Source organism: Rhincodon typus, chromosome 14 (genome assembly GCF_021869965.1).
Source record: "Rhincodon typus isolate 14 chromosome 14, sRhiTyp1.1, whole genome shotgun sequence".
NCBI classification, from domain to species: Eukaryota; Metazoa; Chordata; class Chondrichthyes; order Orectolobiformes; family Rhincodontidae; genus Rhincodon; species Rhincodon typus.
In genome coordinates, this window is record NC_063345.1 from 42,847,513 (window position 1) to 42,862,719 (window position 15,207).

The 15,207-nt window shown below is 37.2% G+C and overlaps 1 protein-coding gene across 1 annotated transcript in view; it reads right to left on the reverse strand.

Annotated features, from left to right (window-relative positions):
• Positions 1 to 13,325, reverse strand: part of LOC109935442 (putative threonylcarbamoyl-AMP synthase) — a 17,627-nt gene extending 4,302 nt beyond the window's left edge. The window contains exons 1-3 of the mRNA XM_048605324.1: positions 13,259 to 13,325; positions 3,268 to 3,321; positions 119 to 138 (exon numbers count right to left, since the gene is read on the reverse strand). Of these exons, the coding sequence (XP_048461281.1) occupies positions 119 to 138; positions 3,268 to 3,321; positions 13,259 to 13,325 (141 nt within the window). The remainder of the gene's footprint in view (positions 1 to 118; positions 139 to 3,267; positions 3,322 to 13,258) is intronic.
• Between the last annotated feature and the right edge of the window lie 1,882 nt (positions 13,326 to 15,207).

Consider the following 15,207-nt stretch of genomic DNA (forward strand, 5'->3'; position numbering starts at 1 on the left):
ATTTGTTTCTGCGGTAACTAACTCATTTCAGGTGTGAATTTGCAAATTTGAAATTCCTAGTTCTGAAACAATGTCAAGCACTGACACAGCTAACTCATCAGTTATTACATATGCTTACTGAGCTGCTCATGTTAATTCCTATTAAAGATTTAAAGCTTATTAGTAGTGTTAAGACGAGAGTAATTGATCCACTTGGAACCACAGTTTGCCCTGTTTAACAAGAATGTCACTTGCTGATAGAACTGTTGAAGTCACATCATTGTGAACATATTCCAGTATATTGAGTGGCACTATCACTCTGCTAAATGGGATAGACTTCCAACATAACTTGCTACCTAAAAACTGGGCATCCATAAGGCTGTAGGCCATTAGCAACTGCAGAACTGCACTCCAACACAACCTGTAATGATATGACATACATCCCACCCTATTGTTACCATGAAGCCAAGGGATCAACACTCATTAAATGAAGTGTACAGGAGAACATGCCAGCAGCAGCACCAGCATACTTAAAAATGGAGTGTCAACTTGGTAAGAATACAAAACTGGGCAACATACATGCCAAACAGTAGAAGCTTCAAGTGATGGCCAGAGCTAAGTAATTTAACAACCAAAGAATCAGATCTAAGCTCTGCAACTCTGCTGTGTCCTGTCATAAATGGTGCTGGACAATTAAAAAACAGACTGGAGGGGAAGGATCCACAAATATCTCCATCTTCAATAATGGTGGAGATCAGGGCAAAAGTTCAACTTGATGCATTTGCTGAGTCGATGATCCATCTCAGTATCCTGCAGAGGCCAAGCAGACATCTGACCTTGGCCATGTTCCTGGACTGTGTGCATATGCTGTTCTTGACTGTCTGCACTAGGAACCCCTAACTGACATAAGTTCCCCCTCAACATCTCTAAGGACTTCTTCCCTTTGACTTTGAGAAATGGCCATTTGATTGAGCCTCATGTAGTACATTTGCCATGCGGTTTGCTGGAACATGCTGTAGGTGTGAGTTTGTGTTTGCATCATGCCATTCAGCAACATGTACACCCCTTAGACTGATGACTGCTGACAAGCATGATAAGCTGTCTGACTTTGTGTCTACACTAAACTGCAAAGAAAGCCAGAAGTAGTGTGCACCTTTAAAGAGCAGCTGAAGGGACAAAGGACTGAAAGGCAAATGAAAGCAGGGGTAATGTGTGCATCTAGATAGGTGCAAAGTGTGTAAGTACAGAGAAAGCAAGCCAGCAGCCCTATTTTGCAGCCATACAATGGTTCAGTCCATGAACCGGGTTCCTGTGCACAAGGCATCCTTTCAGTAGCATTGCAATGATAGTTGCCAGTTTGTTCAAAAGTGCAGCATTATGATGCATAGGTGTACCATAGATAAATTGAGAATGTGCCATGATGCTGTGGAAAGCTGGCATATGTTGAATACCAGTGTCCATGGATGTGGGATGCTTTCAGAGACTGCACAAGAGCATGCCCTGAGACATTGGTTACAGGTGTCCAAATGGCCAGAGGAGCAAGCAACGAGATGTAGTTGCTAGATACCTTTTTTTTCCTCATTTATGTCAAGAATTCTAGGCATCTAGTTTCTATCCGACAGGTGGTAGGAAAGGAACCTGCAAATTTTTGAGCTGGGATTCAGTATTGGTGAGGGTGATAATAAGCAATAATCCTCGTTAATATGCATCTCGCTGGTCCTTATCATGAATCTTGTCTCACTGTCCGGAACTTAGTTTGAAAATTCAACTTGTTGTTCTCGAAGTTGAGAAAGACCTCACTGTGATTCTGCCTGATTTCTCATTATAGCCTGTCGTTCAGGCTGCTGTAAAATTCTGCCCAATGGAACCAGACTCAGAAAATCACAAATGAATGCTGTTTCAACAGCTCCTTTTAATCTGTAGAAGGAAAATAGATTTGCAAGTTAGAACTGGAAGACCTTTTCTCTCTCCCTCCCTGATTGTGTCATCATATCTAAAACAGTACCTGATGTAAAAGCAAACTGGGGAAACAACTATTCACTGAGGTCTCAAAGATACCTGCAAAAGTCAACACTGCTGAGGATATCAGTCATCAAATAATCAACTGTGTCCTCAGGTTAAAAATCCAAGCTTTCTATCATGTGTTCAGAAATATTTTGATCAATGCCTCCATTAACTCTGCAGGTTTAATGTCTTTGGGTGCTGGCCATCAGTTCTTTACACCTTGAATATTGAGTTGATAGTCTTGGGTAGTCTGTGCTCTCAAACTACCTCCTCTTTCAAAGATGGTGACTCAGATAGTTCCACAGGTATTGCTATCGTTGTAGCACTTAGCCTGTGTGGTCATTCTCCATGTGTGAAACATTGCTGGGAGATCTAAAGCTGAGTCCAGACTTGCTATTATTACACATAAGCATGTAATTTATAGCAAAGAGGCCTAGATAGCAATGTATGGCAAGATCCATGACTGATATTTGATCCTTGCCTTTTGAAGCTCATGCAGATGTTAATTATAATGCTTCCTGTTCCGATTATCTCAACTAGAATTCATAAACTCAGAACAGATCAGGAATTAAACCTATGACTTTCTCAGCATTTATTTTGTTCAAAACAGTATAATTTCTAATGGAGCTAGAAAGGAAGCCACAGTTAAATTCGAGCACTATTTAACAAACTGATGAATGAACTTGTGTGAATTCCTTATGTATGCTGTTTCTCAAAGCTGTTAATCCCTTTGAAATAAGTTTAATAATTGTGTAAAAACAGCTTGTATAGAATTTTACATTTTGTATTGTGTTTAGCAACATTCTAAAGCTTCCTCTGCAGGTTTTAACTCATTCACCCAAAGATGACCAACTACTTTTTAAGATAGGTCATCCAGATCAATAGGCACAAAAGAATAATGTTCTCCAAGGCACCTTGGTTAGGGATTGTGAAGGTATTTTTCAATTAATTAGTTTAATTAGAAGATAACTCAAAATAGAATAATGAAGACAAAAGTAAACAGTTTTATCCATTTTATAGATTTTCACCACAAGTAACCTTATCCATAACATGGAATACCATAAAGGCTGAAAAGTGTAGGAGAGAACAAATGCCAGTTAATATTAATTGACACCAGGCTTGACTTTTAAATGGTTTTAGATTGTAGCAGGAAGGAAAACTGCGGGCGACAAGCAAATACAGTTTTAAGGTACAAAAAAAGGAGACTGCATTAAAAATTAAACATGATAAAAACATCAGCTTAGTCAACGTGCATAAGCTTCATTTCATTGTTGTATTTGTTACCTGCTCTGCTGAGTTGGTTGGTGATATCCATCTGACTCCAGGAGTTTGGAGAACCTGGTCAGAAAAAAGAAACAAGATACAGCTTGACAGCTAAATTAAAGCATTTTTGCTACTGCAGTAAATAAAATGCTTAATATCATAAAATCACATCAGTGCTTAAATCCTATTTGTTATGTATTCTGTTTGAATTGTCCATGTCAAACAATAATTCCACAATATTTGTAACTTCAGGAAGCATACACACTCAAGAAAAAAAATCACGCCTAAAACTATTAAAAAAAACTTCTAGAAATGTATCACAAAGAAAATAATGCCTCAATGTTTACTTGTCAGCTTTTGTAGTCCACAGCCATGCAGATTTTCTGTTAGTTTTTTATTCAGAATGAATTCATAGATACAAAAATGTTTATTTTCAATGCAATTCTGTAAAACACAACATATTCATTTTTTTCCAACACATTTTTGAAATCTACAAAGTATATGGAATTGTAGAATAAAGTGTATTTGTGTCAATCTTTAAGCAGTGATTACAAGCATAATATTTTATTCATTGAAATTTCTAATTGATCCAAATTGCACCACTTCAAATGTCATCATCTGCTACTTTGCATGATTGGATTGAACATTGGTTTTACAGAAGTGTGATATAAAGTGTGTGTGATTTATATATATTTTAGAGTTACTTAGTTTAGAGTTTGGATTTTGAATTAGTGATATGTGGATTTGGGCTGTGTGGATGAGGTGTTTTAATGATTTACTTTTTGTATTTTTCTGAAGGCATTTTTCAAAAAAAAGTATGAGAGATATAGGACATAGGTCATGGAATGATAATGGGAATTTGTTTGCATTAGGAGAGTATTATGAACAGACAAACATTGAAGAGCAGTAGGCTTTGGGGAAAACAGTTCTCAATTAGTTAGTAAGGTTTTAGTTTGAAAGTTCCAGACCAGAAGTGTTTGGTTAGAACCCTAAGAGGTTATTTGAAGCCAAGAAAGTCGAAGCTCAGTTCTGTGAGTACTCAAGGAACGGGGATGGAAATTGAAATAACAGCTAAGTCAAAGTTGTAAAGGTGATTGAAAAAGAATTCTCTCTCATGTTTGTATACCACAAAGATTTGCAGTTGGGATGGAAGGAATATTGTATTTTGTTGCTGTTTCAAAATCTTTGAAATTGTGTTGCGTATGAATAGTTTGACTTATGCTATTTTATCTTCTTTGTATGAAACTTTTGTTTCGTTGTTAAAACCAGATCTGCTGCATTGTATGCTTGTGTTTCTGTGAAAAATCACCTCATTTAAAAAAATCTGGCAAGCCAGATTTCAGTCTGGGGATCTGACTTATTCAGTAATAACATCAGTTGAGATCATAAGACCTGCTCTATTGTATAAATATTAAGATTAATGGAAAATTAAATTAGGAGAGATGCAAAATTAATGTTCAACTCAATTCTGTCAGTTTTACCTCAGGCAGGTTACTTTAAAATTATCTGCATGATGCCTAAAGTTGTATTTCATCACAAGTAGTATTATTGATCCTTCAGTTCATCACGAATCGCATATTGTTTGTGCCATGTCCAGTTTATAAATCAATAGGGTGCTATTCAAGTAAACAATGTCTAACCTAAACTAAATTCAGTGATAAAGAGGGATTATATTTTAAAAGGACGGTGTTCTTCTTTTAATTAAAGATATCTAGTAACAATAGTATTTCCTGTGTACGGCCCTTATTAGGATGATACATGGAAATAAATTGAAAAAAAACTGAAGGCTCTTTATCTGAATGTATGCCGCATCTACAATAAGATTGAGAAACTACATTCATTATTGCGAAACAAGAGTGGTTAATTACTAATGTCATAGTAAAGGGTCTACTGGGAAATAATGATTGTGATACAATTCAATTCCAAATTAAGTTTGAAAATGGCATACTCCAATCACAAAGAATCTCAGAGCTAAAGAAAGTCAATTACAAGGTATGAGGGGAGATCCAGCTAAGGGCAATTGGATAAATAGACTAAACGGTATGGCAGTAAATCAACATTGGGAAACATTTAACAAAACAATTCAAAATGTTTAAATGGTTAAAAATGTACATTCTGTTGGGGAAAAAATCCATTATTTGGTTTTCTAAGGATGCTCAGCATAGTATTAGATTAAATTAAGAAGAGGCCTATAATGTTGCCTATAATAGCAGTGACTCTGAGGATTGAAATTATTTTAGAAACTAAATGAGAGTAAAATAGCCAGGAATATAAAGTAAAACCTGCAACTTTTTTTTTAAAGAACACTAAAAAGGAAGACAGTAACTAAAGCAAACGTTGATCCCTTAGAAGCAGAATCAGTATAAGTTATCACGGGGAATGAATATAAATGGCTGAGTCATATAACAAGTATTTTGTGTTTGTCTTCACAGTAGAAGATGTAAGTTCTAAATAGAATGCAACCAAGGGGCTATGATGTGGAGATGCCGGTGCTGGCCTGTGGTGGTCAAGGTTAGAAATCACACGATACCAGGTTATAGTCCAACAGGTTTATTTGAAAACACAAGTTGTCGGAGCCTCACCCTTTTTAAGGTATTAGTGAGTGGTATCAGACACAGAATTTATAAGTAAATGCCCACTTTGGAAATAAAACTAATCTGACTCCAAACCAAAACACAAACAGATTCTAAACAAGGCCTCACACCTAACATACACTGTCTGACCTAAAGTGTCACCTCTTCTTTACAGTGATAAAACCCTTTAGTTCTCTCAGGGCAGTGACTTGAAATAAATTTGGTGATTTGCATATACATATTAATCAATTAAAGCCTTCTAACTGATTAAAGATTTAACAGCATCTTAGGTTTGTTTAATACATCCTCATCAGTGGTGTGACCTTTTGATCCTTTACTTATAAATTCTGTGTCTGATACCACCTCTCTTACTAATATCTGAAGAAGGAGCGAAGCTCAGTAAGCTTGTGTTTTCAAATAAACCTGTTGGACTATAACCTGGTATCATGTGATTTCTGACCTTGATCAAAGGGCTAACAAGAGGCAGGTAATTATTTATTATCAGAAGAGAAAATGTACAAAAGAAATTCAAGGGACTAATATGAGTTAAATCTGATTATCTATATCCTAGTATGCTAAAAAGCAAACAGAAATATTGAAAGTGCTGTCTCTGATTTTCCAAAATTTCCTAAATTCTGGAACAGTACTAGGGTTTTGAAAGTTATTCAATATTACACTGTGTTCAGAAAGATGGAGAGAAAAGGCAGGAAACAGCAGGCATGTTAGCCTGAAACTTGCCATTGGGAAAGTGGTGGAATTTGTTTTTAAAGAAGTCTTAACAAGGCATTTATGAAAAACATAAAATGATCAGAACAAGTCAACATGGTTTTATGAAGGGGAAAGTACATTTGACCAATTTATTAGAGGTTTTGAGTAAGTAACTAGTCATGGATAAAGGGAAATCAGTAGATATAGTACACTTGATTTCTAAAAGACAGTAATAAGTTGCGATACAAAAGATAAACATATAATAAAATAGCTCATAGAGATGGAGTGATATATCAGCATGATAGAAGATCAGTTAATCTACAGGAAGCAGAGATGACATTGAAACCATGATCCTCAACAGCTGAACAACCACGGATTCTATTTCAGTGAAGATGGTCTGTCATTGCACCAACCCTATTCTCCATCTTCTTTGCTGTGATTCCACACTTCACATCTGGCAAATTACTTACAGATATGCAGTAATTATAGATCAGACGGGAAACTGTTCAAGCTACACCTCATTCAATGCAAAAACAAAGTTGCTCCAATCTCAGTCATTCGCCTCCAAAATTCAGATGACACAGTGTGTACTCACTCAGAATTGAGCTCCAGGTCATTATCGAATCCTTCTCTGAAGCATGAGAGAAAATGGTAATTTCACGAAATAATCAGAAAATGAACTTTCTCCCTCCTGTTAAGATGAGAGGTGAGATCTTGGGAAATGTGGGCCACTGTAGAATTCCTACAGTGTGGAAGCAGGCCATTCAGGCCATTGATTCATACTGACCCTCCGAACAGCATCCCACCCAGACCCACCACACTACTCTGTAACCCTGCATTTCCCATGACTAACCCACTTAGCCTGCACATCCCTGCGCACTATGGGCAATTTACCATGGCCAATCTGCCTAACCTGCACATCTTTGAACTGTGGAAGGAAACTGGGAGGAATCCCATGCAAACACATGGAGAATGTGCAAACTCAAAACAGACAGTCACTTGAAACTAGAATCAAACCTGCATCCCTGGTGCTGTGAGACAGTAGTGGTAAACACTGTTTAGAAGAATGAGGGGAGATATCATACAAACCTATAAAATTCTAACAGGACTAGTCAGGATAAACACAGGATGTTCCTGATGAGTGGGGAGTCTAGAACTCGGAGACACAATTTAAGGATATGGGTAGGTCTGGAGAAATTTCTTTACGTAGTGAGCCATGAGCATGTGCAATTCTCTGCCACAGAAAGTGATTGATACCAAAACATTGAATGTTTTCAAGAAGGATTTAGATTTGGTTCTTAGGGCTAAAAGGATAAAAGGGTATGGGAAGAAAGTGAGTACAGGGTACTGAGTTAGATGATGACACATGATCATATTGAATGGAAGAGCAGGGCTCAAATAAATGGTCTACTCCTACTCCTATTTTCTCGGTAAACATCCCAATTTCTAATCTATCTAAATAAACACCCAAATCTCCAAGCAACTAATTTTTCTGACCCTTTTAAACACCACCATTTTACACCCAACAGCACCTGCAAATTGTTCCTTGAACTGAGGTAGAGGCAGGTTGTTTGGATTTCTGCTCTGACTGCTGAGATGCCTTTATCAGGCAACTTCCAGGATTTTGGAGACAACAAAGACCACATCAAGACTGCTATACCTGCTGCTGTGCAGCAGCAAACACAATCAGCGAAGATAGAATGAGAGCTACTGTTTGTGGGATTTGGGCAATGGACAACAGGTGGAAGCACCAAGTGAAGTCTGCACTTCCATGTCTAACTTGTTGGTATCTTTCTCAAGGGCCAGTTACATTTCATTCCTATTTCTGTGTTGAAATACATTTTGGTGCAGATTAATGTGACATTGCAAAATATCTGAGACCATCTTCAACATCACAGAAATGCCAGAGTCTGCATGGCTATGGTCAAGATATACATTCATCTATTTGATTGTTGCATTTAAGGGTTCATGTTGGTGGCCACTGAACTTATGCAAAAAGAGATCATCACAACACCCTCCATCATCAAACTATAAATAATGCTGAGGACTCTTCCATTCTCTCCGCAATCATGTTCAGTGTGCTTTAAACGCTAGTCAGTGCATTAAAAGTTCTCTGCTGCTCAATGATTTTTATTTTCAGTCACAAACTATAGAGTACACCATCTCTGTCTAGCTCTGGAGATCTTGCAGAGAGCTGCATATGCCAATGAAACTCTCCGTTGCTGAACCTGTCACTGTCATTTGTGTTTGGTCACTCGTGAAGTGGACCTCACTGGGTAAAATCCCAAATATTTGTCTGTATGGGCCCAGTAAATTGCAGGGCGTCTGAATAAATGCATTGAATACATCAACCTTGTAATGATTTCAATACCCCCATGCCCTCACCTTTCCCTATCTATGTAATTTCCTCCAGTTCAACAAACCTTTGATATACTGCATTCCTCTATTCTGGCTTCTTGAGGATCCCCAACTTTAACAATCTGTAATTGTTGGCAGTGTCTTCAGCTGTTAATGCCCTAGGCTCTGGAACTCCTTCCAGAAACTTCCCCACCTCCCTACTTCACTTTCCCCCTTTTGTTGTCCATTTCTCTTCACTAATGAAGATGGTAATTTCTTGCATGCGGAGTGTCATCTATTTTGTGTTTTAATGTGGCTGCGGAGCCCAATTGCAGACTTGAACTTGCTTTTTGTCCTTTTCTATTACAATTGTTTGCTGTTTGAAGAAAACACCAGTACTTAAATGCTTTAACTGCAGTTACTGCTGGAAACATATGGGGATCCACCTACAGTTTTTTTTCCATCATGCTGTTGTGTTCTGCTGCAAAGAGGTAAAGAACACATTTATGATGATTGTAAGCTATAGGTGTCTCACCTGATAAGAGGGGGTGCCTTTTTGAGAATGGTAATGGTGCATGAATTGTTGGAAATTTGATAAAATACATAGGAGAAAGGAAACACGGGTAAGGTGGATATGAAGAATGATTTGTTGTATGTTTTCTAAGTCATAATGAGGGGTAAGGTGTTGGACACAGCAGGATCTAGGTAAATGTGAAGTTATACCCACTTTCTTAAGTCAGTCCTTCCAGCTTTACCCAATGGTTTCACACATTTCTCCCTCCTGCCACCATTACTGGGGCTGAGTATACCTTTGCAACTCCTCAGTGCCCCGAGCAGCTCATTAAGTTAGATATCACTAATATTTGGCTCAGGGTTTTCTTGTCTCACCTCCAATATTAACTTTCCTCTTCATGTCTGCAAACACTAACTCCTATAAATTTTTAAATTGGTCCTGTAAAGACTAGGATTGGGATCACATCATGCAGGTTTTCATCATGCCCTGCAGACACTATGCACTTAACACCAAATATGTTAAGTAAAATGCTTGTGAGGTGGTTAAGTAAAAAAGCTACTGACAGACACACTAATCTTCCAGATTTCCACATGATTATTCAAATCCTCTCCTGACCTTGATCCCACTGTGTCCCCAAGTAAATATTGTTGCTTATATGGCTCAGTAAAGACTCTTCAATTTGATTGGTTAAAGAAACTCAGTTCTTTTCTTGTACATAAAGGTCCCAGATCCTTATAGAATACACCACACTATTCTGGCTCTCAAACAAGTTCTACTTCAAATTCCAAAGTACGTAGACAAGAGTAGATTTAATGAACAACTAGCACCATTTGTCCTCTGCTGACTAAACTCTGGGTCACTTTAACATATCGACAATTTTGCCAAATATGCTATAACAATGTTGTTTCATAACTTTTTTCCATCCTGTCTTCAGTCTTCATTGTGATGCCTCTTGCCAATCTTGCTTTTTGATTGACTAAGGATATATATATTAATGAGGGCTCTTGTGGCATAGTGGTAGTGTCCCTAACTTTGAGCCAGGAGGCCTGGATTCAGAGGAGTGTAATAATATTCCCGAACAGGTTGATTAGAAAATATTTATAAGTGCAAGTCATTGATTTCTTTTCTGTGGTGAAATAGTTGACAATTTATTCATGCCATCTTTATGACTGTACCACCATTACATTGAATAATATTAATGGGGCTCAAACTCCAGTGTCTGTTTATTCTGTTAATCCTGTTTACAACTCTATACATTTAAAGCTGTGATTTTGACATTAATTTTTTTTGCTGAAGATTGTTCTTGATGGCCGAGGAATTTCCATACAGACTAGCCATTTGTAAACTGCACTGCAAGGTGGTGTTTATGCCCCCAAGTGTTCAGACATCACACAACCAGGAATAGTAGCAGCCAGCATCATTAGTTGGTAACATTTTCAGTAAGGGCCAGCAACACTTAGTCAATTCTACTGGAGTGAAAATATCTGCTTTTTTCTTCAATTCTAACCACGCAGATTAACTCATGACTTAGTGAGATCTGGGTTGAAATTAGACTTTATTTAAGCACGGTAAAACAACTAGATATCAATAACAGATGGCATGAAAGTTACCAGCCTCATTCACTGTTTGCCCTGCAAGAATTTTATATACAAATTATACACATTTGACTCAAAATTGAACAAAACAGGATTATGGCATTGTAGCTTATATTCGGACTGCAAAACAGAAACAAAACAAGTTCACTTTCAATTTGATAAACTTCGCACATTGATATCTCAAATTTGTCAGAAATTCTGAAGATTATTGGGGCAAAATGTATTCTGGTGCAATCTTCTCAAACTCATATGAAAATTCAACTTTATCTAAGTTAGGTGATATCTTTTAGAAATGACCTGGTTTTCAGCTCTTTCAACTGGCAATAATAATTCTGTTTTTATTCTAATGTTACCTTAAAGCATCAAACTTACTTGGGACACCTTGCTTATTTAAACTGAGCCTGTGTTTGATATTGATCTATAAGATACCAGATTTCAGTCCTGGCTTCTGTTGAGTTGGCTGAACTTAATTAGGCTACTAGTATGAGGGAAATGATTGATTTGTGTATTCCTGACTTAGTAAGGAGAAAATACAGTATCTCGTAATCCTTAATACATATTATTATCTGGGTGTCTCTTCTGAGACTGGTGGAGGATGTTCTTGATGGGACTGTGATCAAAATCTAAATCCTATGTGACTTCAAGGTAAGCTTCTGACTAAATATCCTCTAGCTCATTATTACTTCCACCTCTGTATAATTGCTCTCTTTCACCATTCTCCCTGTTCACCTGTTGAAATCCTCAATAATTTTGTGCCACTTCCAGAATTGATAGTTCCAATGATCTTCTGGCCAGCCTCCTATTCTCTTCTTTCATAAACTTAAGTTTATCCATAACTTTGCTACCCACACCAAACAGAAAGTTTCACATTGGCTCCTGGTTCTTCAATGCTTCCAATTTCATCCTGTTGTTTCAAACCCTTTATAACCTTGCTCCTTCTCAGCTGAATAACTTCAGTTAAGAAAACTAAATCTATGAAGTCTGGTGTGTGCTCCAATCACTTCACCACACCATAAGCTGTCAACCATTTATGCTTTAGACTTCCCTCCTCAACCTATATGCTTCTCACCCCTCCATTAAGACCTCCCTTACAGCCAACCTATTCTATTGCTACTACAACTGAGATCTCTTTATTTAGCTGTGTGACGATATCTGTGTGGAGGCCCTTAATATGTTTTGATATATTAAAGATGCTAATATATAAAGGTATATATATATATATAAATAATTATTGAACAACTGACTTCAATTTGGATCTCAGAGGCTGTGAAATTGCATTCCATCCTTCCCCTACAACGGCCTTTGACCAAAGTGACCATAATTGAAATGGATCACATTTAGCTCTGTTCATGACTTTCTTCAAAACATTGTCTTGCAAACTAGACAATGTACAAAATAAAAGCAAGAAAGAAAAAATGTTTAATGGCTACAGGTGGAACCAACAAGTAGAAAGTTGACTTTTCTATTCAATTCTAAAAATGGTTTTTTTTCTTTATTCATGGGATGAGGGCTATCAGCATCCAAATCTATTTAATTGCAGAAATATTGATTGTATAAACTTTTGCGCTATATCATTTTACCTTTGCACATTGGGGTTGTACGATAAAGGATGTATGTGACTCAAAGTTATTTCTAAAATTGTAAAATATTAAAGGAGCAATTAAAGGATGACAGCAAGCTGATATCTCAGCATGAGGGTTATACACATTTCTATTTCCCTGCCATGAGCTCTAGCACATACACTATGACAAGCTTACGCTGTACTAAGAGTTATGCCTAACAAACTGACACAGGAAAATTACAAACTGTTGGTACATCACAAATTTGGCTAAATAGCATCAATTCCTAGTCATTTTCAAATGAAGTCCACTAAGGTTCACAAATCTGCAGCCAAATTTCTTTGTCTATCCTTTGGGTTGGCTAAGATATGGGCAAACATGGACAAATTCCTGTGATGGAATACAAAGTAAGAGAAAATAAGTAGAATAACAGGAGGCTGGAAGAACACAGTAGGCCAGGCAGCATCTGGAAGAAAAGAGTAGTCAACATTTCGGATATTACCCTTCTTCAGGACTGGCTACATAAGCTGTTGCCAGAAATGGAAATGGAGAGGTCAAGGAAGGGGAGGGAAATGTCTGAGATAGACCAAGTGAATTTGAGGGCAGGGTGGAAGTTGTTAGCAAAGTCGATGAACTGCTTCAGTTCAGCCTGGGTGCAGGAAGCAGCACCGATGCAGTCATCGATGCAATGGCGGAAGATTTGGGGAACAGTACACGTATACTCACCGAAGAGGGACTGTTTGACATAACCGACATACAGGCAGGCATAGCCGGGGCCCATGCGGATGACCATGGCAACCCCCTGGATTTGAAGAAAGTGGGAAGAATTAAAGGAAAAGTTATTGAGGGTGAAGACTAGTTTGGCAAGGCGGAGGAGGGTATGGTGGGTGGGGACTGGGTGGGTCTGTTAGAGTGAAAAAGCTGAGGGCCTCTAGGCCATCCTTGTGGGGTATGGAAGTGTATAGGGATTGAATAAAATTATTTGGAGAGGGAATGCCATGTTTTTACCAACCTGCTAACTCCAAAAACTGCACTTGATATAAACATACAGTATTTTAAAGTTGGTTGACAAAAGGAGATTATGAACATCTGAGTTAACATATAATGAGATATTAAATCACTGGATTAATTCTGATGGTTCTGATCCTGGACAAAAAAACAACTAATCAATTGGTGTCTGTAAAAGGTAGAATTGCACTAGATTTTTTAAAAAGAATTGGACACAGATGCTTGAGATTATCTTTCTGAAATACTTAAAGAAAACCGATACCTGTCTGATCAAGTCCAATTCTTGTAATTTGAAATTATTAAAAATATATTTGCATTGAGAAGGAAAAAAAGTTACATTAGTTAGCTGTTAAAATATGTTGGGCTTACTTGACAAAATGTTCCAGTTCCTAAAGTTTCATTCAAACCGAAGCACAGAATGTTAACGAAGCAGGCAGTAACCACTTGAATGTTATGTTACAGAATGCACTAAAAATGAAATGGCTTCTCTCATGCAAAATGTTGGGAACATCAAAGCGGGGTTAGGCCATTCAGCCTGACAAACCTGATCTGCCATTTGATTTTATCACAGCTGACCATCTACCTCAGTGTCACTTTCCTTACTATTTCTTATTCCTTGTTATCATTCCTCTCCAGAAATCTATCAATTTCTGTTTTTTTACTTAAAACCTCACAATAAAGGATCATTACTATGCCAATGGAAATTTAACTGCTTTATCAAACTTCCTCTTCAATTTTCATCACAAATTGAACAGTTTGGAACTTGAAGACTGAAGGATATTACATCTAATTACTCCCATTTGATACACTTGAAACAGTTACAAATGGGTTTTAGTGATATGTTAAAAAAAAGCTTGTAATGCAATAAAATACAAAGTATACAAATGCCAGAGCCAGATGCATATTAACCATCACGCTTGAGATATGTTATCTAACCGGTTCAACAAGGAATTATCAGGAAAACTGGCAGTTTTGAATGTGCCATTCATTAATGTCCTATTTGTTTCATTTTTCTTTTATCACATATTTAGTAAATTGTATACAAATGGCCTGGTCAAAATGTTTATTTTACACAATCTGAGAAGGCGAAATATTTCATAAGAATACTGTTGAGTGGTTGAGAGTCTAAGAAGGCCCATTACATTTATACTACTAAACCCTCCCACAATTTAATGTATATGTAGGAATCATGTATCAGCAGGTGACAAAACTAACTTCATGTTTTACACTAGAGAGAGAGTTTTGAGCACTACAATAGTAGGTTGGAATGGGGTGGGGTTGGTGGGAGACAGAAGCGATGTTTAGGACTTCATACAAAACAATAAAAATATATGAAGTTCACCACCTGTATTCCATTGTGCCTTTCTGCTTTGATACAGAATACAAAAGGGATACAACTGCTGCTTACACAAGAGTTTTTTTTTAAATTAAGCTTTAGCTTGTGAGCAAGATAAATTATCCTACATCTAGGTAAACAACTTGGGTTAATAAAGATCCCTCCAAAATCAATAAAACGTCAATATGTTGCCTGGCTCAGTAACATTTACAAGCTGGTTATCAAAAATGTAATTAGCATTTACCACGGAAACCATTTTTTAAAACAGATAACATGAAGAAGCTTCTTTCTTTTTTTTGTGCTAAAGTAGTGACAGTAGGTCACTTCAAAT